The following is a 24,335-nucleotide window of genomic DNA, read 5'->3' on the forward strand; positions in this document are numbered from 1 at the left end:
GCGTCCCTGCGCGGCTCATGGCGGCACCGGCCTGGCCCGGCGGGCCGCGGCCAGCGAGAGCGCAGCGCGGCGTCCCCTGCCTGTCCCCCTGCCTGTCCCCCTGCCTGTCCCGGCCCTCGTTTGAGAGCCTGGCGCCTTCCCCGCGTTGCGGAGCGCGCCTCGGAGGCACGGCCGGGCTGCCGCGGTAGCGAGCGCTTTCGGCCTTTTTTCTCGTTTTCAAGAGTTCTGACAGGATCACAGGAATAAAACTCCGGAGCTGCCGGTGTCGTGGTGCCTCGCTTAAATAAGCAGTAAGCGCTCCGGTCTGCTCTAGCGTGCGCGGTGTGCATGAATCTCCGCTTTGCGTTTGACAAGGTCGGTAGGGTTTTTCCAGAGGAATGCAAGCGTTTAAGCTGTTTATACCAGAATTGCGTTTTAAAAAACACGAGGGKGAAAAGGCAGAGGGAAATGCGTTAAAAGTGTCCCACAGATTATATCAAAAACCTTTTGTTAGAGGCTTARCACAAAGTTGAGTTTGCGCGTTCTTGTTCAGAATTTTCTTGCTCTTACATGTGCAAGACGGAGTTTGACACTCAGGTACCTTGGTGGCTTAGGGACTGTGTAATGTTGCTTTTATAACGTATTCTTGTTCAAACGTACAAATACTGTTGGCCTCTGAGTTTTATTTTTTGTTCATAAAGATTTGGATTCTGTTAAGGCCGAAAAAAAGAGTAAAAACGGGAAAAAAAGGAGTAGTCTTGAGCAGGGCCCAATAAACTTACCTCCCCACCTTGGTGACTGGCTAGATATAACATTTTGTGCGAAACATTTTATGCAAAACATAAAATAGAATTCAGTGGTTTTAGCTACTAATTTACTCGAAGACTGTGAAGATAACCTGATTAGGTTTGTGCCTGTCCTCTAATTTGGCACAAGTTCAGTGCTGAGTCCTTGAATTAGCAGAAAAATAGCTTCAAACAATGATGCGTGAGGTATGAAATTATCCTTTTTATTTTTTCAACCAACTAGAATTATCTGCCATCTTTTGATGTTACTTAAATTCCTTTTTTCGGGGGTGTGTGTGTGTGTAAATGTTACCTAATCAAAATAATGTTGCGTCTTCATTTTGCATGGTGTTATTTTGGTCTTGTTTGCTTAAAAATACCCTTTATGGAGTGAAGTGATGGAACAAGTTGTTATTCTCTGCCTTGGTCATGCAGTGTCCATCAGAAGGATTCAAGCAGGTAGCTGGGGACAGTAGCAGTTTCAGGCATCTCATTTTAATCTTTTTCTGCATGTGCACTGGAGCCCTGAGTAACTGAGCTGTGCCTGTTCTCTTAGCCTATTGCACTTGCAAAGTTAAATACTTCAGATTAAATCACTTCAGATACTTTAGGTTAAATTAAATTCATAGTGTTTAGAGTAAAATGTATTTTCAGTATTTGGAATGGTCTAGAAGCCTCACAAACTCATTCTGCTGACATATGGTAACTCACTAAGTCATGATAATTTTAACAATACATACCCTAAATCCTGTTATTGATGGACTTGCATTTAAATGGTCTTTGGTAATGGTTAGGTTGTAATATACTGATACATGAATCATTTAAATCAACTTCTGTTTTGTTGGTTTTAGGCCTTTTTTCCCCTCCTCCCATCGATCTGATGTGATGCAAGATAAATTAGACTGGCATTATTATATGTCAGAAAACCTGCAAGAGTTTGTCTGTTTGGTATTTTTTTAGGCAGGTGCCAACTCACATTTCCCAAACTCTGAGACAGCTGGAAAAAGTCAGCTCTGAACTGAAAGCCATATAGTAGCAATTAATGTGGCAGAGAGCTTGAGCTAATGAACTTAGCTGAAAGGCAGTGTATATTATTTTTGAACTCAGCATCATGCTGCTGCAGCAGTAAGGCTTCTGCTCAGGTCTGACTTGTATCCAGCTGTCTCTGATGTTGGGAAGAGCTTTCATATGCCTAGCTGCAAAATACTGTACAGGATATACCAGTTCTCTTGTGCTGTTTATGGAACAAGGTAATGAGTTGTCACAAATGATTTCTAGGGTGACATGTTTCTTATTAAGTATCTCTTGTCTATTAGTAAGTATCAACAACATCTTGGAGCTGGCTGAACATGTGGTAAGTGGACTGGGGAAAAGTACTGCATGCTTTGACAGTTAAGTACTCTCACTTGAGAGGACCAAGCAGGACCGTAGGAAGTCGCCTGTGTTTTGGGTTCTTTTCATTCCATTCAGGTTACAGGCACCGCTGGCATGCAGGGTGTAAGAGCAGTGTGCTCGCTCTGGAGTCTCACGCAGGAGGTTGACTTATACTTTAAACTCGCAGGGTAGCATCCGTGTCTCATCTGTGCTCACCTTGCTCTCTTCATAGTGTGGCTGTTCGGCAAAGGAGGCAGGAACCGGTCTGGGTTACCTACCTCTCTGCCCCGACCTCAGTTTTTTCCAGCTCCATCCTTTGATCCGGTTCACCACAGCAATGTCTATGCCAATGTTGAATCTGTGTAAGGATGGAAATGAGCAGCCAGGGTGGTGAGAAGGGAAGAAATGCTTCTTCTGGTGGTTGCTGTTGCTTATGCAGGTTTAAAACAATTGTCAAGCTATTACTTGAGTTTCACAGAAGTAGGGAGGAGATAGTAATTCTCACTTCATGTGTCTGAGCTGCCTGAAATACATAGAGAGGTTTTCTAGTTTTGTTTTCATCTTTTTTTTTTTTTTTTTAATACAACTATAAACTGAACTCCAATGTACATCATGTTTACACTTGCAGAGTGTGATGGAGATGCTGAGTTGGTTCTAGTTGCAGAGCACCTTTCGGGAGCGGAGGGACTTTGGGGAGCTGGAGGCACTGAACCCCTAACGCTTTAGGCATGCAGTTCTAAGTGCTCCGAGACATTTTGCCGGAATAAAACTTGGCTGCTGTCTTTGTTGTTTGATGTCTTTGTTGTCATGATCTTGACCAGAGGATGAAATTGTGACCTCTTTAAGTGCTGCAGCCTAAGCTGTACTGGAGGAGCTGTGTAGGAATTAACCAATTAATCCCTAGTTTAGAAGTAAAATATTTTTGATCCAAAAGGGGTGTGAACCAAGGAGTGCACTAATTCGGCAGCTTCAGCTGCCAGAGGTTTTTCTTCTTGCAGAGCCTTCCTGTTTCCCCTGGAGAGCTGGTGGTGAAAGGTGCCAGCATTGCCAACAACTATCTTGGTGTAAGAATGTGCCAGTCCAGTAAGTCTCTTAACAGATACAGGGATGTGCCACAGGACTGTCAAACAGCTGGACAAACAAGTGTCATGGCTGGGARATAAGATAGTGGCTTAGAGGCTTGTGAATCTCATTTTTTACCATCTTTATTAAATGCAGGCTCTGCTTGCTCAACTGGGTTGGCTTGAAAACCTGGCATGTTGAATAAAGGCAAACTCTTTTGGTGGACAAGATAATTTGGTTTAGGTGCCATATATGGATTTAGATTAAACCAGTTAGGAACTGATGCAGTTCTTGTGTAGAAATATTGGTTCCCATAAAAACAGTGGAACTGTGTATGCTCTTTCATTAGGGTTATGATTCCACCTTCCTCCCCCATCATCATTCCTTGGCTACTCATTGTTGGGGTTAAAAGGAGTTGATATTTTTGGGGGTAAATATGCCAGACACTTTGAAGGCTTTTGCCACATACCTGTTCTTGTGTTAGTAATAACACACCAGGATAAGCTGGATAGCTGCATAGCTGGATTATAATTTAGAAGGTCACAGAACAGAAGGGTCCGATGGTCTGTCCACGGTCACTGTTGCTGTATGTCTCTTATGCCATTCTGTTCAATGGGATATTCTTACTGCGGCACCAAGGCAGAAAGTTAGCTATGTAGAAATACAGCTTTCCTCTCCAGATGGTAAATCAATGAAAAGCAGCCCATCAGTCTTTTTGTCCCCTTGAGTAAAGGTTGTCAGCTTTATGGCTGGAGCAGTGCATACTTACTACCTTTTAGCATAGGTGTAAATTTTGTCCGTTTTCTTCTATTTGGGTCCTTGAGCTTGCTGTTGTTGTTGTTCCCCCTCTCATGTAATGAGATATATTATGTATAAGCTCGTACAGAAGATGTTTCTGTGTTAGTTACAACCACTTTATTTTTTTAAGGTAAATGGATGGACTGAGCAAGTGCCTTGGTCTACCTTTCATGCCTCACTGCTTGAAAATTAAAATGGTGTTGTGTAACTTCCTGTGCAGAAATTCTGCTGTCATTGGCACTTAGTGACTCATTTGAGCGCATTGCTTTGTCTTTAGACAAGTGCGCACTTGCAAACTGTAAACCTTTTCCATATCCTGGTATAACAAATTCAATAGTTGGTTGCTGTCTTATTTCTTTGTGTGTGGTGTGTGTATGCCTTTTCACAGATACCAGAAGCTTTCTTGGCTCCCAGAAAAGAAATTCATAAGGAAAACAAGAATCATGTGAGACACTTTCTTTAACTGGGCTTTTATGTGTGATATATGTGTTTGTTTATTCCCTATCGTATTAGATGTACCTTCCAACTTAATGTTCTGAGTGCACATTATGGGATGAAAAACTTTCTTTCTCTTCCTTACCATGTTAGGTAAAAATGTAAAGTGATATCTCGGGGTGCTTGCAAAATACGATTCAAGTCAACAAGTTGGAGACAATTTGCCCATGCTTAGGTAATAAATTATTTGGTCCAGAAGAGCTGCTGTCTGATTCCGGATAGTGTCCTTATGACCTCTGGGTATTTTGTCTCCTTCCTTTAAAATGTTATAGCTTCAGAAGTGCAAACACGAGCGTGTATTCTCTCTTGAAAAGAGCTGCTGAGTGCTACTTCATGCTGAGTGCCTGGAGGTCTATCAACGCGGTAACTTGGGAGGCCTAGCTCTTGTGTTTAGGACAGAAACATCCATGTTACAGAATGGTTACTTACGTACAAGAATCATTTTAGGCAAGCTTGGAATTTGCATACGTAAGATGATTTATACCAAAAATCATTACGTGGATTTTGGCTTTTTTCTATTACGTTCAGTTTTAAACTGCCCRAAATCTCAAGGTCTAAACTTAGAGCTCTTTATCTTTTTTTTCTTCAAAGGTTAGGGTGTGTTAGGCACTCCTTTCTTAAACTAGCTATTATGGCTGTAGAAATTGTCTCCCCTCTTTCCTTTAAGCTAGTGACAGACTTGTTTTTACCTCGTTCCTGCTGGTAGAAAATCCTAATATGATTTCCTTGGGTCAGCCATCCCTGTGTACGTTGGCTGTCTTGCAGAATGGTAATTCTCGTCTAAATTGGCTAATGCTGCTTCTTTGAACTTATTACTGGAACGATTTTGAAATATAATGTTGTAATGCTGGGTTGAGATAAGGTCTAAGGACTCCAATTTCTATGATTATGCCTGTACACTAGCCACTGTCTGTGGGAGAGTGGGTAAAATGCAGCTCCATTCTTCCTCTGTAACGGGCACTGAACCTGGTTTCTCCACATCGAAGCGATAGATCAGCACAGTTCAACGTGTCTTTCAGCAGCGTCATCGCATATCTCTGACTTCGTTGCAGTGACAGCATTCTCCTTCTAGCAAGTGTTGGATTGGTGGTATTCAGCCAGTGCTGCTTGATCTCGGTGTTATTTCGCTTACGCATTTTATGCGAGTTGGGGATCCCACCAATGTATTTTGTATGAATTGCAGTTACATTTATATTGTGGACTCCACAGTGTATAACTTGATGTATTCCCAAAGCCTGTCTGCTGTAGCAACTTATGTTGCTACCATCCTCAAGTTTTGTTGCTTTTTTCAGATTATTTTTAGTGCATTCCAATCTTGCAGTCTGTAGCTACTTTTAGTTTTCTGGTTAACGTGTGGTCCCCTGTTTACTTTCATTTTAACAATCTTTTGCTGCATTATGTTCTGCTTAGATTTGGGGGAATTATGTAGTTACCTAAAAGATTATTGCCATTTTTAAAGAGAATTTAGTGACTGAAAAACTTGCACAGAATAAAACTGTTTGAGTGGAAGCTGGGAAGCCGGTTGCCAAACACCAGCAATAATTACTCAACCCTCAGCCTCTGGTCTGTGAGCCAAAATCACTAGACCAGTTATCAGCAAATTGGTTTGTTTTGGGAATGTTGACTAGTCAAAGTACAAGCTAATATGCTTCTGGACTTTTGAACTTACTATATGAGAAGTGTCAAATACCATCTTGTGTTTTCATAGTTTAGCTTTGTTAACACAGATACCTCTTTTTTTTTTTTTTCCCTTGGCTTTCAGAGTAACCATGTATCTTCTGTAGTGTTTCATTTGAAGGTATACCTTTAAAGTAAAAGACTCTGTATGGCAAACTGGACAATTCTGCTAAACAAGAAACCTGGCTGGCCCAGTCATTGTGTTGTGTGGATACTCTATAGAAGAAAAGATAATTTTATGCCACAGCCATTATGAATAGAGGGTTTATTCTGATATAAAGTAATTTCAGAATAGAAAGCCAAGTTCAACAGTTGCAGAGCAAAATTAAGAGAAAGAAGCCAGTGATTTGGGCAGGTGGGAGAGGGGGATCAGAACTAAGAGCTTAGCTTCACTTTGGCATTGGTTCTTTGTGTCTGCTGTTGATCTACACAGGTCGAAGTAGTTAGCTTATTAAGCAATGTCCATGTGTTTCTGAGGATGTGCGTGGGTACTACTTATATATTTGGCATGTCTCAGTACATATGAATGCTAATGAATGTTGAGGTTTTAGCGTTTTTAGTGTCCTGCTTATGGAGCTTTCAGGATGCCATTTGAAAGAAACTGAACTATAGTTCAGTGCAGAAGTCTAAGCACATGTCCTCACTGGGCACCAAAGAGTCTTGAAAAGCTGTGATCAAAATGTAGGCTGTAAGGAATACTTGAGTAGTAGTAGCTTGAAAATAGAAATCAATGAAAGCTGTGTGATTTCACAGAGTTGYACTTGTAATGCAGTAGTTATCTTGTGTTATGGCTTTGATGTTGCTCTTGAATCTTGCACAGGCTCACTTCAGATAAAGCTTCAAATCGTTGGTTTTCAGCTGAAACTCGGGAGTTCTGGTATTTTAATGCTGGAGAGGGCAGAAAAGCTGCATGAAGAAGATAGTATGTTTTCTAATGTTAGTAAATTGTTACTGATGACAATCTGAAACATAGCAATGAGAATATTCACTTTTATTTCAAGAGGATGGAAGAGACGTGTCAGTTATCTTGAAAAGAAAATTAGCATCAGAATTATTTTGCAAGGCATTTGCTCAAATGGGTCAGTTGTGAACATATCAATGGTTTATGTTCTTTTTATTTTGTTTAGCAAGTGCTCTACTGAAAAAAATTAAAAAGTGGGACTTGAAGATACTTTTTGAAAAGCTACTACTGGTAATAAAGCATTTTTCTTAAAAACAGTTTCTCCTGTGACACCAAGTTTTTTTTCTCCAGAAACGGCAAGGTTTTTTTTAATAGCTTAGGTTTTGCTGTTGTTCTCTTTACTTCCCAGTTTTTCTGTTAAATCTAATAGTTGTATCATATTCTGTTTTAATGTGCGTGTTTTAAATCTGAGGCACAAGGAGCTGGATCCAAAACTGACTAATGTCTTTGGAAGGACTTCACAATTTTGAATTCTTTGTGGACAGAACTGTAATAAATGGCTCAAAGATTCTGGGACCAAACATTAAAGGCCCATCTGTACAGAATCTGGATTGCTGTCTGCTCATATCTAAGTCTAAGTATTGTTTTCGTTGAAGTTACTTATTTTAATCACAAAAACGCTCTTGTATATATGTATATTTAATAAAAAATAAAAACTTGTTTTCATATAAATTAGAAAATGAATGAAATCTGTCTCTTCTTCTCCCTCCCCCCCCCCCCCCCCCGAGCTATGATAAGGTTTTATTCCTTTCCCTTTTTAAATTTTGCAGAGTAATTTTTAACTTCTCCTGATACTGGATCTTTGCATCAGTTTTCACTATGTTTTTTCCCCCTCCCCTAGCTAGATCACAGGGTTCGGGAGAGTATTAACGTTAACAGGTCATTAAAAATGAGAGAAGCTGGGAAATATTTCAGTAAATACCTGGAAACCCTTTATTTTCTGTTGAGCCATACACATACCAAGGTTAAAAAGAAATTTATAAGCCTACAGGTTTCCAGATTCTCTGTTCTTCAAACTGATTTTAATGAGATGATAAGCACCTTTTTAAACCTGTAAATGATCATTCTTCTGATTTTCCCCCCCCCCCTCCGTATTTGCAAGCCAGGAGGAGCAGGAGAGGCCGTCATCGCTGCTGCGTGCGCTGCCCTGTGAGAACAGCTCTGTGGCCCTTTTGTTTTTGTGATGTGCTTTGCTGGGGAGTGCAGCTGCAYGCATTTTTCGTCTGGAGACAACGGATCAGTCACATGCCGGGTTGCCTAAATCTATGACCAAGAGGCAGTTTTATCCCCAGGAGACCATAATGCCTCAGTTGTCTTGGATACGTGACATCATATAGCATTGTAATCAAATATAGGCCTTTTGCAGCACTTTTGGGATTTAAATCTGACCTCCAATCTGAAAAGCAGCTCTTGTGAGATGGACAGAATATTGTGCAGGAGAGCCTGGGACAAAGGCGAGGAGGAGGGCGGCCRGGGAGGAGGCTGGAAGGTTAGCGTAATGGAAAAATGGTCTGGTGTCATGCTTTTAATGCTCCTGGTCAAATGGGCGCAGCGCTCTTCCCACTTGCAGCTTTTTGTCACTGGCTTTTCATTAGCTGGASCAGGATTTTTGTTGCTGTTCCCTTTAGTACACACAGATTTTTAATTGGTCCTAGGCTGCATGCATGCTGACTTGAAAGTTTACAATAAACTTGCATATGTGAGTAGTGGCAGTCATTTATACATGAAATTCTTGTGCTGTTTTAACAGCACTATGTGTACACTGACATATTTAAGTAAGTATAATCCCTGATGTAGATACACTTCTGGTAAATGCACAGAAATAAGCAAAATCAATAGAAGAGTTTAATATTGGTGTAGCTGCTTGCATGCAAAAAGCATGTACTATTTTTAAGGGKTTTTTTTTGTTGTTTAATACTCTCACAGAGCTTAAATATGTCGATTAAAAAAACTTGTGTGTAGACCACACAAATATGACTGTTTTATAACTAAGGCTGCATGCCCTGAACTTGTTGCAGAGAGCACAGTTACAAAGCTGCTTTCATTTGCCATAGCTGTGGCGAGGTTAAAAATCTTTTCTCCTGGATCAAAATTATTTCCTCCTCGTCAGACTTGGACAATACGTAGTAATTTTTTTTAATTTTTTTTTTTTTTTAAGTCCATCAAGGAATTGCTGCACTGTTACCAAGTTCTGTGTCTTCCCAAATATACTAGTTTAGGTGACCTAGTTGCTTTTCTAGTCCTACAGAAATAAAAACATATATTTAGTTCTGGAGAAGGTTGTCCTAACCTGAGGTATCGCTGTACCTGTGGATGCTGTATGGCACCTTTAAATTTGATGCTACTGTACTTCAAGTACAATTGTGTACTTCTGTGAAAAGAGAAGACCGGTCAAGCTGCAGCTCTGTTAGCACAATAACTTGGCACAAAATAAGCCTCAGGATGTTCTTGGTTTATGGTTGGTTGTTCTTGGTTTATGGTTGGTTATGGTGAACACTGAATTCTTTATAGTATTACATGGCAAAATCACTTTCATATGGCTATCTATAGTGGTAGTCTAACACGTGGGTAATGTTTGGTCTCTTGGTGCAGTTGATGTTTTGTGAAGTGGTAAGTGGATATACAGCACAAGCGTATGCAGAACATACAGGTTCATGGTGCAGGTGGCACTTCACTGCATGAGATGCAAGTGGCAGGATGCACAGCAAAGCGATCGAGTAGCTGCTCTCAAGTGGGTTGGTGCAGGCAGACAGGTGACGTGAGCGGCGTTTCCCGGCCTGCTCTGTTGCGTTGCAGAGGTGCCCGCAGTCTCACCGCCGCCTGCCTGAGGCCCCAGGCCGGCCACCCCTGCCCGCCCCGGCAGCAGGTAYGGGGCAGATTCCGGGCAGTAACCGGGGTCAGCCGAGGGGCTGGTGATGGCCGACGAGGCCCTGGGTTGTGCCAGAAGGCCTGGCTGGGTGAGCATTGGGCATGTGTACGAGACCCGGCGCAGGTGGACTTGCCGGCTAGCTCGGTGCGAATCCAGGCTAGTGCCCGGTGTCCATGGCTGAAGTCAGCCAGGTCCAGAGCTTCAGCTGCCCCGTTCCTCTTGTCTGGGCAGCCAGAGCATGGCAACTCCTCCTGCTCCATGCTGGGTACCATTCATTCATCGTGTGGCTTTCAAAGTGCTTCTGTCTCTAAATTCCTACCAGTCCTAGAGCTGATAGCCCTAGGACAGCTTTAATAATGTGGTGGTCAAAATGGTCCTAGTTTCCTAGGACTGGCTCTGTAAGAGGTATCCCACTTTCAGCTTTGGGTAGATGGGCGAACCTAGTTCACTTTGTGGAAGTTCCCCTGTTGTTTCGGCACCGATGACATTAGCAGGGCCTGTTAGCAGACGTACAAAACAGTTTGRTGATGTTGACTGCAAGGGAAGTTTATCCCACAGTACTTGTGAAACTTGCAGAGGAATACCACTTCTGTCTTTTAGCAGTAAGAGGCCTAGGCTGTGTGCAGCGCTCTACCAGAAAGAAAAGTCCCTCTTCTAAGTTGAAAAGAAGTCAGCTCTCTCTCCCAGCTGTGCTTTGTGAGTAGCGGCTATAATAAAATGACAGCTGTACATTGTGGTTTTGGAAAAGGTAATAATGCTGTCTTTGGGACCTGGCTCCTGCCAGAGCTGAGACTTCTTCAGGAACGGTCTGCTGGCAAAATCAGGCTTTGTGTTTTACATCAGTTTGATGGCTTTCTAGGCAGGACATCTGGCAATTCAGTTTACAGACTAAGGGATGAATTTCTTGTAGGGTAATAACAGCAGCTTTACTGAACTTGAGAAACCTTGCAAACTCTAGCACTTATGCAGAGGAAGTGACAAAAACTACTGCCTTTAAGTTGGCACAGGGTAGAGCTGGTTCCTAGCTCCTAAAGATCTGTTAGCAAATGTCTTGTCGCTAATCCTGCAGAAGATAACAAACTCACTGATAGCCGTCTGACAACATCTGTTGTGTCAGGGTGGCTTCTTGTGGTGTCAGCAACTCACCGATGTTGAGATGAGGAATTTCCACTCTTGTTTTTCCCCTTGCTCCATGCTTCTTGCCTCGCTTTATGCTACCTCTAGTATTTGTCAGACTGGCTCCCAGGGGGTCTAACTCGGTAAAGGAGCAGAAGACTATCCCAAAAGTGAGTGTGTTTGTGTGTCTCTGTGTGTGTAGCAGAAAGTTTTCCTCTGTTAAATCTGTTCAGTGAAGGGTTTGACATGCCAGAAGTGGTGCACGGAAGGGAGTAGGATCATATGTTTGGAAGAAGAAAGAGGAGCAGGAGGGAAAGGGGACGTGGCTCCCTTCAGCTTGCCCAGGGATCACACATACTGCAACAGCAGTGCTCTGGCTTTGCTTATGGCTGTAGTGTGTTGTAGTTTACTGCTTGTAAGAGTACATGTTCAGGCTGAATTCCAGTTTTATTAAACAGTTGGTTTAAAGTAATGAAGCTTTGTTTTCATAAAATACTCACAAATTATTCATTTCTGTGGTAGAGCATAGCAGTGCTTAATATCTTTAATCAAAGTGAAGTTGTAGTAGCGTTATATAGGAATGCACAAACTTGGTTTAACTGCAGATTTTATCCACTGTACTGAATACCTTGCAGCTTCCACAGCCTTTCTCAAACTTAGTTTTGCTAGGAAGTTTGAAAGAAGATGGCAAAAAACTATCATCTTCTCTAAGCATTTATTTTTGTATTGCTGATTTTTTTTTCTTTTCTTCCTTCTTACAGGAAAGAAGGAAATTCATATCCTATTACTTCAGAACAGCAGCTATTCCTAGCCAGATGGTGCCGCATTTCTAGATGTGTGTGTTTCCTCTATGGAAGATTTAACAGAGATAATAGAATAATATTAGATCAGAGGAAAATTTATTCACCTTGCCTTTAGCAAAACATCACATTTTATATGCAAATCAAAACATATTGGAGAAATAATTCTAATTTCTATTTTTGGGTTAAAATGCTGTAAACAAAATCATGAGGCTGTGCATATATAACTTTTTTTACCCACCTTGTGAAAATCTTGTTCATAGACATAATTTTCAGGAGATTTGATAGTTGATTGTGTATAAGTCAGCAGGCCTTAAACACCTTTGCTCATCTGCTTTTCTGATGCTCATGGGAACAAATTCTGAGAGTGCAAGGCCTCAGGAAGATTGTCAGTTTTCAGTATGATATTTTTGTTTTTTAAATTATAAGCAAGCAAATGGTAAAAATCAAAACAGTTAAATACTTCATTCATTTAAAATAGAATTAGTACATCCACGAAACCATAACTAGGTGGGGAGAAACTTTTAAGGGTGAAGGCCTTGTTTTTGTTGTGTGTTTTGGCAGGGGAAGAAGGAAACGGGGAGAGGATGAATGTCAAGAATGACATGCCTCTTCCAGGCCATGCATCGGAAACAGATACGCAGAGAGATGCCCTCTGTGTTTAGAGGAGACAGATTTTCCTTGAACTTGGTATCTGGATTGTTGAGGATTTTTCAACTAAGAGTTCATTGCTCAAGAAAAAAAGCAGGCGTCCCTGCTCGTTATGTGTGTGCAGGGTACAGTAATTGGGGACTAAAGGTGCCGTTGCCCAGCCTCTGATTTTGCTGCAAGCACAGTTGGATCATTTGGTCTGTGCTCTCATGACTGAAATTTTGTCTTCAGTGTGTAATACAAGCTTGCATTAGTTAGTAACTCTTTGATTTCTAATGAACTAGAAATTACTGGGCAATACTGGATTGGTTTCTTAAGTAACAGCAGTGCGCTGTTTGTCTTGTGACATTGAATATCATCCTCTGGTGTCTTAAGGCCTCTCCAAACCTGAGCACTCTGAGCACACCTACAGCCGTAATCTGCCCTTTGGACTCTGCCTCGTTGTTTGGGTAGTGAGTGGCTTGGAGGACGGCACAGAGCAAAGACTTAATAAGGTTTCAGATGCTGGACTTGTATTTACTAGAATTGAGGCCTGTTCCTAGCTTTTCCATGAGCCCTCACGTGATACAAAAATCACAGGAATGTTAGAAAGAAGGTGATCTCTCTTGCCTTATTTCTGATGCTTCCTAACTTTTGTTCACACAACCTTGATTAACTTCACTTTTAATCYTCTTACCATAGTTCTCTGTATATGAATATATAGCAAAATACTGTTTATGTCCATTGTAGTGCTTTGTGTTTGAGGAGTAGGTGTTTCGATTGGCTTTTTTCTGAAGGTGCCTACAAGAGGTGGATGCTTGAATTCCATAGGGTTTAGATGCCTTAGGCGTCTGCTTTCAGTTGCAAGTGTTAATATTAATCACAGTATGCTGTGTTACTATGTACTTATTGATAGGGCAAAGCTGATAGGACAGAGTCAGTGTAAACTGGCACATTTTTAGACCTGTGCTTAAAGCAAGTGAACAGATTGTTTGTTTTATTTTTGGATGTAGAAGGCTAGAGAGTGTGTTCTGGCACCGCTTTCAGGGTTGGGATTGTCACCGTGGGAATTGCAGTGAGTTTCTGGGCATTCAAAATGCCAATTGGAGAGGTCAGTTAAATGGTTGCCATCTGTCATCCTCCTTTGGCAAGATGGGGCTCAGGGACAGCAGGAGGACAGGGAAATGGAGTGTGTCTCTTGAGTTCAGCAGATGCATGCCATTCAGAGGTGTTTTCTTACAAGGCTTTCTAACACTGAAGTAGTTTAAGAGGCAGAGGAGATGGCAGTAGGAAAATAAGAGTGGAAGATAAATTGCACTGAGTGGCCTTACAACACTCATATGTGTTCTGAACCTTGCTTTTCTACTAGATTTCCCTCTCCCCCCCCACTATTTTATATTGGTACTGCTCAGCTTGGATGGGAGCACTGTGGAGAGCACGTCCTGGTGGCTACCTCTGACCTGGTTTACATTAACCTTTCTAACAGATAATTGTGACAAACATTAGGAAAAAGTCTGAAGGTCCAAGCCTGTACAGTTTTATCGCAATGTCCAAATTGGTGGAGTGCTTTCGTGGCCTTTACTTCTCTCACACTATGCTCTCATTGCTCGTACTGTGCTCTTCCTATCATGATCATCCCTCTCTGCAAGACCTTGTTAGCTCATAGCAAAGATTGCTTTGGTGAGTCATAGGACCCTTATGTAAAATATTAAAACAAAAATACTGCAAGTGATAATCTTGGAAATGACAATTTATAAGCTATATTTTTATAGTTGCATATGCTTACAGGCTAGTAGAGTATATACGTAGAGAAACACATAGTGAATTTCACATGTCCTTAAGTGGCTGTGAATGATGAGGGCTCTAGGAAGCGGGTGTGAATTAAACTGACCACTGTGTCCCTTCACATGCACTCCAGTGACAGTGCTATTGGGGAGAAAGCAGTGCTCTGCCAGTTGAATAGTTAAAGTGATTCCTATAGTCTTCATGGTGCTTAGGTGCTTGAGAGCTGAGGAGGTGCAAAGAAGTTTGTCTTTTAATGAGCTCCTCTGTGGAGTACCCCTTGAAGCTGGGGTAAATTATCTCTGCCTAGAGAAAGGGTGAGCTTTTTATGGCTTTGCAATTCTTTGCAGTGGGATGGCTGCCAATGTCAGTTATTGCTTAGGGCTGATACAGTAGCAGGCCATAGTAAAATTGACAGAATTAAAGCTTAGAATATTCTGCTCTGAGATAAAGAAAAACAAGTGCAGAATATTGTGTTATAAAGTACATTACTGAATTGGGGCTGAGACTATGCATTTGAGAGAATACCTGTTAACTCCAATGCGGTAACACTAATGAGGTGTGGAACATTAAGGACCATCACAAACAGGTGATTCAACTGAGAACTTTGATGCTGTCTTTCTGGAGATAAGTATGATTTTATTAAAAATAACTTTTCCTATTACAGATTTTGCTGTTTCCATATTTAAATGTTCCTTGATGCAGAATTCAGTTTAGACCACTGAAGAACACCCTTTAAAAACTGCAGTAGTTATGGAACTGTAATCTTTTTTTCCTATTTATTAGCCCATAATAGCCTAATAGCCTTTATAACATTTTAGAAAATATTTTAAATTCTGCTGATGTGTCCATGGGGAGGATGTGTGAGGTGGCAAACTGGGCACTAGGAAGATAATATGAAACATATAGGTAGCTTTTGGTAGTGCTCGTATTAAGTGAAACACGTTTGCATACTTTTTCCACTGTAAGTATATTGTTTGCAAATGATTTTCTTTTAAAGGAGGGAATTAATTATTCTAATGACTCTCTACTAACACATAATAACATACAAACAAATAGCATCTTGACACCACAATGTCCACCTGATTTTTAATGACAATTTAATTAAGTTAATGTTTTTCTTCCCTCTCTATCTTTGAAAAGACTTTCAGAGTGTCAAGCTCATATTTGTGTTATAAACTAGACTTTATTGCCCCATGTTCACAAAGGGAATGGAGCAACCTCAAACTTGTTTGCATGTGTGCACATGCCTGCTTTTGATCTACTGTGCTGGCTGAAGATTCACAAAGGGATCTTTCCTGTAATGTGAACTGAGTACTAAAATTACTACTATACAGCTGAGTAGTGCAAACTAGTACATAGCTGGCTACAGAGGAGCAGAACAAGGAAGTAAAGTTACTCGTTGTAAAGAAAATGGTGAAACCCATATTGCAGCAGGATTTGGGTCTGTCTCACCATATGAATTATATCATTAGCCCTTTTCTTGTTTGTTTGTTTTTTAATTTAAGAAAGGATTCAAAAAGTAAACAGTTTAGACATATGTATAAATTGGTCTGTTGAAAGCCAATGTTCACTGACTGCCAATATAAATCTGTTCTGATGGCTTGAGGGAGAAGTAAACTGCAGGGAGGGCAAAGTTATTTTTGACAAGCTATTTCAGCAGTTCAGGTTGCTTTAAACTTTTTAGTGACTGAGCTAATAGTTAATCATGCCAGTCCCTCCACATAAATAGCAAATTTGGGGATGGTTCCCAGCACTAGTACTAGAAAGCATAGGTACAGAAGTTGTTGTTAAAACAGAGGTCAGATTACCCCAACAGCCCTTCTTAGGATATGGGCTGTAGGGAAATGACCGTTTTTGCTCTTGGGAGGGATTTCTGCCTGCAGCTGCAGCACAGGCCGTGGCGTGGTCACCTGCGGGTTGGTTCGAAGGGGGCGAGTTTCCCTTCCTAGCTGCACTCTGCTGTGGCAATTCCTCTTGCAGAGCGGGAGCAGTGGGCTTTCTCAGGGAGATTTTGTTTTCTGAAAAACAGGGAGAAGTTGCTCAACACCTTGCTCAGCACAACCAGGTAGCACGTCACCTGCTGCAGGATCTGGATCTTCTGTTGCTCCGGATCAGATAGTCCTCTGACCAAAGGGGTTGGAAATGATGAGGAGATCTTTAAAATAGCTGGTGAGGAAGAATGGATGAAGAGAGGAGAAGAATTTGCTGATAGGAAACACCATCCATTTTCTGGAGGGGGAGGAGGAACTGTGTCTCAGGGTGACTTGCRTGCGCCCTGCGAGGTGGAGGCTGTGGGCCTGGGTGTGCAACAGCGATTGGCATCATGCTGGCTGTGCTCTGACCTCTGGCTTCTGGTAGGGAGCGTAAAGTGGATGTATTCCTCAACTGGAGCCGTTCTGCATTTTTATGTCGCCCTATCAGTCCTTCATCTCTCATGGCACTCTACTTCTCTAAAATGAGAAAAATCAAGTGGCTAATAAACCTCCTAATTTGTCCTTGAAATAGAAGGCCCAACTTTTGCATGAATAAATATATCCCACAGACTGGAGTGCTCCAATAATAATGTTTGGGACAATTTATGTATGTATAAAATCTCGGTAGCAGTAGTCTTTATCTGACATTTTTTTTGTTGTTTGTTTCCCAGGATTATTTGTTTTTCATTTTCATATATGTATACATATGTGTCTATATTTTCATCTCTTTCTGAGTCTGCTTGTGCAGCAGCGATAGGCACAGACATCTTTTTTTATGGGGTCTACACAATGCCACATATAATTGTGTGCTGATATTTTTCCTACACCAACAGCTATTCAGGCAGCGTGAACCTTGTTATGTCTGTCTTATTGCTCAAGCTACTAGAAATGACAAGCCACAAACTGTCAGAAATGGTAATGCTAAAGGAGAAGGGCACCATTAAGTCTTTCAGTGCCTAGATATTCTAGTGCCTCTCTGGGGGTGGGGGGTATTTTTCTTTCTGTGATTGCCCAGAGTTATATACCCTTGCTAATCAGGAGTTAGATAAAGGAGTGTAGTAGAGAACTTCACCAAACTTTCAACCAGATTGATGCAACGATTGCCGCAAGAACAGTTGAGTATGTGTATGGTGGGATTGTCAGATTGGAACCAGATGTCAATATGATTTTACAGGTGGGACAGCAAGACCTTTGCAGCAAAGCTGGCCAGTTGCTTGCCCCCCACTTCCTTTGTAGGAGAAGATACAAGTGCACTAAACCATATGTTTACAGAAAGTCCTACAAAAGCTGTTTTAAGAAAGCATGCAATAAGTTGCATGGAATTGTCTGGTGAGATGTGGTATGAAAACTATCCTAGCCTGTTCTCTCTTCTGCAGTTGAGCTGTTGGAGCAGGAGCTGGAGCATCCTACCAGARTAATATCACAAATACTGGGACAAGGAGCTGTTCCCCTCCCCCCGCCCCAAGCTTTGCCGATAAACTTCATCCATAGTAGGAGTGCCTTGCGTTTATAACATGCTGATGTAGCCACGTCTGTAAAGTGGTTTTGTTGGTCTGTGCTTCTGATACAGCTATGTTTGCCAATGCTTTAGGTGCAGAGAAGCTCAAATGTGGTTACATCAGCAGAAGAAAACAGCTGTCAGTATAATACAGTTTGCTAGATGACCCCTTGACGAGCGAGTGAAGGGTTAACAGGACAGTTCATAGTGTGACACCCCTTTTAAAACTATACAAGCAAGAGAATAATTTTTGTTTGTGTAATTCTTCTGTAGGATGGACTGCCAGACCATGCCTTCTAGGTGGCAGATATACATACACATATACACATACACATATACACATACACATATACACATATACACACATACATACGTACAGTGTATATGTGTGTGTATGTATGTATAAAATATTTTAATATTTTAAATTTAGGCAAAAATGTAAAGCATGTGGTCAAACATAATGGCTGTGACAAATCTGAGTGGCTCTCTCAGCTGATAGTGCTTTCCTGTTCAGAGTTGATTACGCCAGCCTCAGTTCTGCTGGTTTAAGTGTTCCTCTGAGTGATGCTAACCAGTTCTGCAAAAGAATCTGGGTTAAAGCAACAACGCCTTGGGGATTGAAAGGAAGGGGGCTGCATCTTTCTTTTTAAACCTGGGCAGTTGTGCAGGAACTAGCTGAATTGATCAGCTGGCCAAGTCTTCCCCTGACAGAAAAGAGAGGGAGTACTTAGGCATGACTGTGACATACCTGTGTGTTTGGGGGGGAGGGGGCGCTGTGTGTAATGACTTAATTTGATCTGAGACCATAAACTCACTTTTACAGTGATTTAAGTTCTGCAAGTTATTTTTTCTTCTTTAGGGACCTAAGTCAAACACTTCTAGATAGGGTTAATTTACAATATGATGAGTATAATTAAACAACTAAAGTGAGAACTGAGTGGATTAGAGCCTACTTGTTAAGCTCCTTTTCAAATTTTTTTAGATGGTGACATCAAAGTAGCTATTCTTCTTGTATCCAAATTGGAATTTAAAGATAGATATAGCAGTTTCCAAGGGCTTAACATAAGTTTTGGTTATAAACTGGGGAGAGTTAGCAAGTGCTCATAAGGTTACTACAAGGGCTCTCTTTGGATGCTTGTATTCTTGTACAGTATGGGGTTGGTACAGCTTTGCCTTCCTGTTGGGTTTTGATGGTTTGGTGGGTTGCAACAGAATAAAATTTCTAAAGTTTACATTGATTTCTAATTGTTTTCTTTATTGCAGACCAATAAAACTAAATGGGTCCAGTCACTGGAATGACTCCAGATAAGAAAGCTGAAACACCAGGAGCAGAAAGAGCTGCAGGATTAAGACAGTTTCACAGGATGGGAAGTTTGCCCGAAGCAGTTGATGCTGGTAGGCCGAAGGCCACTGTAGTGGACAGCGATTCGACAGACGATGAGCTCACAAATTTGAACTGGCTACATGAAAGTACTAATCTTCTAACAAACTTCAGTCTCGGAAGTGAGGGTCTTCCCATTGTCAGCCCTTTATATGACATTGAGGGTGATAGTGTGCCATCCTTCTCACCTTCTTGCTACCAGAATCTGGAAAAAAAATCAACAACTTCCAAACCCCCTTACTCTTTTAGCCTTCTCATTTATATGGCTATTGAACATTCTCCAAATAAGAGCTTGCCGGTCAAAGAGATCTACAGCTGGATTCTGGAGCGCTTCCCCTACTTTGCCACAGCACCTACAGGGTGGAAGAACTCTGTCCGACACAACCTTTCCTTGAACAAATGTTTCCGAAAGGTGGAGAGAAGCCATGGCAAGGTGAGACTTGGGGGGAAGGAAGTGTAGTAAGTTTGAAGTTGACGGGGAGATGAAGACGACTGATGTTCTTAAGAATTTTTTTTTCTATGTATAAAACAGTTGTGTGTTGAAATCATATGACTTAACACTTCATTTGCAACTGTAGATGGTTTAGAAATGCCGCTTCTGACAAATTACAAAGAGATTTTTGTCATCCTGTGTTTTTATTTGGTACTGACTGGGGCGGAGCTAGCTGTGATACATCCTTTCTAAAGTTGGCTAACATGTTACTGTAAGAGACCCTGCTTGCACTTATTTATAATTTTGTCAGGCTGTGGCATTCAGCCTGAAATTTTAGACATCTGTCTTAAGAGATCTTTTTGCTGAATCTTTTTTTTTTTGCCTTTGAGAAACTCATTTATCTGAGGATGAAGAAAATAAAATATGTTTTCTGTCCATGCTAATATTCTGTGAACTGTGGAAGTGAACTGTGTCATCTGTGGGATTTGGAATTGGCATGGGGCTCCCTGATGGCTAGGGAGGGTGTATTGTTAGGGTCTCTCTGACAGGGGACTGTTGTTGGAGCAATCATACAGCTGTACCTGGCTCGCTCATGAGCTTCTGAATAGGTGTTCTGCATGTGTTCAACACAGGTCTGTTAACATGACAATTAAAACTCTGGAAGTTGTACCTACAGTGAGCATGTTGTTATATCCCATAGTGGAAGGAGCGTTTTCCTCAAGCAGCCTGTGATTGCTGTGGTGCGAGGTGCCAGGCTGGGGGTCGTGGGGACTCTCTTTTCCCTTTCCCTTCACCTCCACATGCATGTGAAATCGTTGTTGCTCTGTCAACAGGAATAACATGAAAGAAGTTAAGTGAGACACATGATGCCTGCACAGAGGACTGAGGAAGAGAAGGCAGACATGGACAGGCTAAGGGAGGCAATAAAATGCAGAGGACAGGCTGGAGGGCACAGAAGCCAATGGGAGTTATGAACAAGGACTAAGATGACTGACATTGCCTTGCCTGCAAGAATTGGGATTACAGCCTGTGCTGCCGTAGCACTCCTACTTTTAAAATTTCTGCCTTTTCTACTGGCTCTCTTGCTGTTTAATGAAAAAAAAAAAACGCAAATGTATCCATACAGACTGGCCAATATACAAGGAATAATTATATTCTACTGCCACTGGCTATTCTTTAACAAAATGGTGCAGTGTGTGTGTGTGTGTGTGTGATTGAAAGGGCTGATCCTTCCTAATGACTTAAACTGGTGTTCTCTATATTTTTACATGCCAAAATTTCTAGGCATGTTCCTTCTTCACTGCTTTTTTAGCATAGCTATGACTACAGTCATACTGTGAAATTCAATAGATTGCAGGGATACCAAATAGCTTACCAGCTTGGGTATCAGCTGATATGGTGTGGCACAATACCATGTGGATTTTGCCAGTTTGGATGCGAGCTTAGTCATGTGTAGGGTATATTAGCTTAAAGACACACTGTATTTACAAAGCTAGACCCAAGTCCGTACAGTAACTGTAGCACTGGCTCAGATCTGAGCTAGTTTGGGGCATTTGTTCGCTGTGTTCCCTTGCACAGCCTAGGCAGACCCAGGAGGTAATCCTTTTCCCTCTTTCTCCGCTGCCTTCAACAAAGACTTTTTACCGCCTGCAGCAAAACGAGACAGGGATTCGCTGGCTGTAAGGCCCATTAACAGTACAGTTGTGATTCACAAGGCTGCGTAGTGGCAGAACGTCAGAACGTGAATCAGGGATCTTGTCAGGAAAAACTAGGTCAAACTAAGATGACATAGGCTTACCTTTAATTCAGGTATATTCTAATTTTCTCAGCGCTTTGCTGAACTCATTGATGCCAGAAATTCTTACTTACAAACTCCATTCATTCTGAGATGCATCCTGCTCAAATTGTATTTGACTGTCTTTCCTGTTCTGTACTCTCATGTACCTAAGCTTTCTCATTCATTCACTGTCAACATCAACTGTTCCACTGAAAGTTCTTGTTTTCTCCTTTTTTCTTTACTATAAGAAAAACATCTAAATTCTTGTAGGAAAATTAAATAGAGGCACTGAGTTAGGGTATGCTTCTCAATCTGAAAGCTGTCTTGAACACTAACCTGACTTYCACTTGTGACCTTCCTTACACTTAATGCAGTTCCAACTTTCAAATAACTGTCTTAATTCTTGCATTTAATATACTGTATTGCTTTAACCTCTGTCATAACATTGCTGGGTTTTATGGTAAGGATGTGTATCTGTGTATAGTACAGTCTCTTTGACACAAGCTACATGTAAAGATCCCCTTAACTCAAGCATACTCTTTTCTGTATAAATTATTTCTTCTACTGACTTAAATGATTTTACTAGTGACTTCTCTTTTCCCATCCTGCTCCTCAAGGAGATAGCTCTGACTTGAAAAACATACCAAAAACAACAACAAACAAATCCTGAACCTGAGAGCTTGAACAATAGCCTAAATGGTAACAGGCTTTTTATCAGAAATGCATGCAATGTCTGGCATGTTTAACAGCCTCTGGATATAGATGTCCTAGATGTATAGTGGGGAGCTCAGCAGGCATCAGTAAAAGCTGAACATCACCTTTTGGCTTAGCTTCTTGCTACTCCGTGGCAAGTCTAGTAACTACCATGTAGCAGAGTCCTGTTGGATCTTAGGGCTGACTCTTAATCTGATTCCAGGTGCTCTAATGCTCTAAATGAAATGCTATAAGCTGCACCTGAGTGAATGAAACAGGTCTCTGAACCTATACAATTCAGCAGTGATTGCACAGGGCCACATGTGGTAAATGTGCACTGGAAGAAGCGGGTAGCTCTGTCGGGGAAGGAAGCTATGAATTTCGGGAGAAGAATGGGGATGGGGGAAGGGAAATCTCTTAATGTATGAGTTATTGCTTTGACTGCTCATTGAAGCTGCTAAAAATGCTTGAGGTGATTGGATTCCTGTTGCTTCTGAACTTGRCTGTTGGATGAATATCAACTTCTATTCTGTCTTTTGGGGGAATGCCCCTCCCTGCCCTATCAGGTGAGTCTGAGATGCACAGCTGGTGGGACCTGTGGATCCGTGTAAAGCTTTCCGCAGTGCACAGGGACCTTGACAGGAACATTAAAATGGATTAGAGAGCCCGAGGCTCTGGATTGCTTGAGCAAGGCAGTAACTGTCCTTAAAGCTCAGCTGTTTCCAGTCTGGAAGCCCCCATGGTTTAAGAGTTATTGGTTAAACATAATGTCTTGGCATATGGGCAGCATGAATTTCAGACTGCCTGGTCCTTTTCTTACCCTAGTGACTCTACCAATATTAGTGGGTTCAGGATGGATGAAGAAAAGTCAAAGGATTATTTACTGATTCTTCTCTAATAGGAGAAACAAAGTGCAGAAGAGTTATAACTATTACCAGCAAGATGATGCTGATACGCTTTGTTGGCATTTTGCCTAGGCTCTCGAGACTGCATAGCTCTCTAATTCTTAAGAACAGAAACTGCATTTAACAAAAAAAAGCAAGCCCTCTTGAAACTTTTGACAAGCTTTCACGTTTCCAACAAGCAGTGGGTAAATCTTTACCCTCTGCCCTGCTTGGAGAGGGATCAGATGGTACAGTTCCAAAATCTTCATGCAAAATAAGCTCATGCCACAGACTACACAAATATTAATATGATGGATTTTTTGGATGCTTCAGACCTCTTTGGCTGAAGGCAGCTTTGCTGGGGTTTGCTGTATTGATCATTGTTGATGTTCCTTGTTTAGGAGGCCTCAGACATCCTCTGGGCTCCTAAGATGTGACTTCTTACGGTGAGTGGCAGTAGCTTATGAGCTTGTTTTGCTGTTGGTATTGTCTGTAATCATGTGCTGCTGATGCCTCTGTATGCTTTTCTAAGGTGACAAGATAGTTTTATATCTTCTTCCATTTTTTTCTTTCTTAATGGCATCTTATTTTTGTCTTGAAGGAAGTAGATAGTCAGTTCTTTTCTATGCTGAGTGCTTATGGGAGAAGAGAGGCTTGTGGCACATTGCATCAGTGAAGTGTGTTTTATTTTGTATCATTAGGGCAAAGGAACACGATTTTAAAACCCTGACAAATAAATCTGACTCTCATGCTGGAAGAATGTTGGTGTCTGAAGGGGGGCTCTGTGTCCTATGCGTGCTGTCCTGTGATATGATTTGCATTTTGATACTTAGCTGGCTATTGCTGCCAACCCATCATCAGCTATGAAATCATCTCCTGGAGGTTTGACAGCAAAAGCAAAAAGAGTGCTAACATTTCCCAGAGATGCTCTTTTGTTCTCTCTGGTTCTGGAGACCTCCCTCCCGAGCATCCTGCTGCACTGGAGTTGGTGACTAGCCTATTTTCACGTTTTGGTTTGGACTGGGAGCACCCTTCTGAGGTGAATCTCTTGCATTTGCCCACTAACCACACTCGAGTTCACACTGCAGGGTAGTTTCAGGACACATGAATTGGATTCATTTTGGCTGGAAGAGGTGCACCAGGAGCAAGCTTCATGTGCTATGACTGGTACTGGATGTGTCCACAAAACCCCTTTAGAGCTGATCTGGAGTAAAACCTCCAAAATGTGTACAGTGTGGGTGCTGATTGCTCAGCACCAACTCTTTAGCGCTAAAGATTTGTTTTTGTTGGGCTGCGCTCCATCTTGTTGTAGACATAGCCATGGATAGTTGTTCTGTTTGCACATCTATTCACGTGCCTGTCATG

The 24,335-nt window shown here is 41.6% G+C and overlaps 1 protein-coding gene across 11 annotated transcripts in view; it reads left to right on the forward strand.

Annotated features, from left to right (window-relative positions):
• FOXN2 (forkhead box N2) overlaps positions 1-24,335 on the forward strand; it is a 45,762-nt gene that overhangs the window by 873 nt on the left and 20,554 nt on the right. For 2 of the 11 annotated variants that reach the window (XM_026084425.1, XM_026084436.1), the window contains exon 2: positions 19,066-19,616. In XM_026084425.1, coding sequence (XP_025940210.1) covers positions 19,080-19,616 — 537 coding nt within the window. In that variant the 5' untranslated portion in view covers positions 19,066-19,079. Of the gene's footprint in view, positions 1-105; positions 291-333; positions 355-408; positions 972-1,208; positions 1,224-4,386; positions 4,444-11,897; positions 11,952-14,894; positions 14,918-15,822; positions 16,501-17,100; positions 17,634-19,065; positions 19,617-24,335 lie in introns of those variants that run through there. The other 9 variants (XM_026084426.1, XM_026084427.1, XM_026084434.1 and 6 more) reach the window with 9 other exon arrangements.

This window comes from Apteryx rowi, unplaced genomic scaffold (assembly GCF_003343035.1).
Source record: "Apteryx rowi isolate R43461 unplaced genomic scaffold, aptRow1 scaffold_64, whole genome shotgun sequence".
In the NCBI taxonomy this organism is placed as follows: domain Eukaryota; kingdom Metazoa; phylum Chordata; class Aves; order Apterygiformes; family Apterygidae; genus Apteryx; species Apteryx rowi.